The sequence below is a fragment of the Macrobrachium nipponense genome, chromosome 26 (genome assembly GCF_015104395.2).
Source record: "Macrobrachium nipponense isolate FS-2020 chromosome 26, ASM1510439v2, whole genome shotgun sequence".
NCBI classification, from domain to species: domain Eukaryota; kingdom Metazoa; phylum Arthropoda; class Malacostraca; order Decapoda; family Palaemonidae; genus Macrobrachium; species Macrobrachium nipponense.
In genome coordinates, this window is record NC_087215.1 from 39,050,871 (window position 1) to 39,053,390 (window position 2,520).

The window sequence follows — 2,520 nt, forward strand, 5'->3', positions numbered from 1 at the left end:
AGCGGGCGGAGTTAAGGTTCCTTCTTCCCTGAGCTCCCTCAGGGCAGCTGTAATCACATTTTGTCATTTCGGAGATTCTTCCTCTTCGACACATGGTTCAAGGGTGCCCTCACAGCGTAGATAAGGTGGTCCTTCATGCCATAGGCAGTTGACTTGCAAATCGTCCAATGTTGAACCTCTGGTCAAAATGTCAGCTGGATTCTGCTTTGTGGGGACGTACTTCATCTCAATGCCACACTCCCGTTGGATGAAAATAATCTCCCCAACTTGATTAGAAATGAACGTGTTTTTACTTCCCGTGCGGCTACCCACCCAGGCAATAGCTACTTCGCTGTCAGTCCAGTGTTACATTGATAAAGCTAAATAACTTACGAAGATGCTTTCCCAATCTAAATCCTAATAATAGTGCTAATAGTTCTAACTTTGGAATGGTTAATTTCGCTTGTTTGCGAGGCGTGACTTGCATTTTGGAAGTTAAGATGCTAACTTGTTCGGATCTGTGTCTGACATAGGCTGCAGCGCCGTAAGCTTTGCTCGACGTATCAATAAACATGCAATTCACTACCTTTATGCACAATTCCCCTCTGCAACTTACAAGTGTGAAGATTATTGAATTCAGTGAGTAGTTTGCTAGCTTCTATTTGGTGACCATCTGACAGCACATCATCCCAGCCTACCCCGGCTTCACACAATTCTTGAAGGAGAATTTTTCCTTGTACAAAAAGGTGACTGACTAGCCCTAGGGGTCAAAATTGGCTACCAAAAGGGACAGAAGCTTGGGTTTGGTAAGAGGATGGGAACTATTTCTACAACTCTGGGCATTCTTGGGCTTTAAACTCAACTTATCCTCCCTTCTATCCCAATTCATTCGCAAAACATTGATCTCATCGGGTTTCTTGCAATCAATCTGCTTATCAAACTCTTGACAATTACTTGCCCACCCCGTTAAAGGCATGTGGGCCTCATCTAGCAAAGATTTGCCCTGGCAATATTCTCTTTCCAATAGTTCCCTGGCCACAAATGTCTGCAGATAATTATGGACATAGAAGGATTTAATTATATCTTCCCATCCCCGTTTGTAGAAATGGGTTTGAAGCACTTGTTGTAAGAGATAGGGGCTACTGGTTATGCCAAAAACCACAATGTTAAAGGCGTACATGGCTGCTCGTCTCAGCTCTCGTTGCCACAAAAAATGTGCATATTTAGCATCATCGGGATATAGCAATACTCTGTGGAAAGCTTTTGAAATGTCTGATATTAACGCGTAGGTATCGCGTCGAAACTTGAGGAGCAAATCATATAGCATTTCAATTAGGTTGGGACCTGGATAAAGGCAATCATTCAACGACAGTTCTCCCTTGACTTTAGAGGATGCGTTGGGCATGATACGTAACGGAGTCATGAGACTGATTATTAACCCCAAAGTGGGGCAAGTAGTATCTCTCAATCTTTGAATCAGAGGCTTCAGAAATTAATCCAGCGTCGAGATATGTCTGAAGGACGTTCTCATAGTCTTCGGTACTCAGGGTTTTTCTGAAATTGCACTTCCAACGTGTTCAATTGAGCGTATGCATTACGATAATTTGTATCTTGGCATTCTGGCCCACGGAATGATAAACTTACTTGGTACCCTTGTTCGGTACTTACAATACTACTCTGGACTTTATTCATAGCAGCATGCTCTGAGGTGGTGTACTGTTCATGGGGAGCGATTTCAAAGGTATCCAATCTCCACCACATATCAACGTCGATCTCTGGGGTGGCTTGACATACTCGTAAAGTGCGAACAACAGATGCATTTATCCCTTCCATGGCCCACTGTGGTATGCGACCATGTGGTGTTACGCCGTTGTGCATCACAAACAAACTTACTCCATCAACCTTGTCCATACTGAGAACGACCAAGCTAAAGTAATCTGCTCCAACCAGGATGTTAACATTAGTAAGAATATTGGCATTAATTTTATCATCAGCCATAGTGGAACCTTTGCTCTGCAAATATGCTTTTACGTTAGAAAGGCCAACATTATGTATGGGAGTATTTACATCATCATGAACAACGAGCTTAGTGTGTATTACTCTAGCACCTACGTGTATTCTACAAGAAACTGCATCGTACTCGCCGTGTATAATCTGCGATCCGAATGGTGCAATATTCAGCGAAACGCATTTAATAACTGGCAATTCTAATTTCTTTGCAAGCCAACTCGAAATGAAAATGCGTTGGCTACCGGTATCCAAAAATACTCTAGTGGAAAGGGGTTTGGTACTTAAATAAAGGATAGCTGTAGCGGTTGGCAATAATGTAGCCGGCAACTCAACCAAAGGCTCATCCTTGACCATCTTAGCAGATACCCACGGTTTCTCGTCTTTGGCTTTTGATTGCGTTCTTTGATTTATCTTACAGTTGGTGCCTGGGTTCTTTATAGGCAGTGAGACTACTTGTGATGTTTTGTGATGTTTTTGAGGAGGACTGATAACTGGGATTGTGTGTGGGCAGGACTGATCTGGATTGCTCAT

General features: G+C 42.9%; 1 protein-coding gene across 1 annotated transcript; it reads right to left on the reverse strand.

Moving 5' to 3' along the window:
* Positions 1-739: 739 nt before the first annotated feature.
* Positions 740-1,384, reverse strand: LOC135199641 (uncharacterized). The gene has a single exon (XM_064227799.1). It carries the CDS (start codon positions 1,382-1,384, stop codon positions 740-742), a length of 645 nt encoding a protein of 214 aa, XP_064083869.1.
* Positions 1,385-2,520: the final 1,136 nt, after the last annotated feature.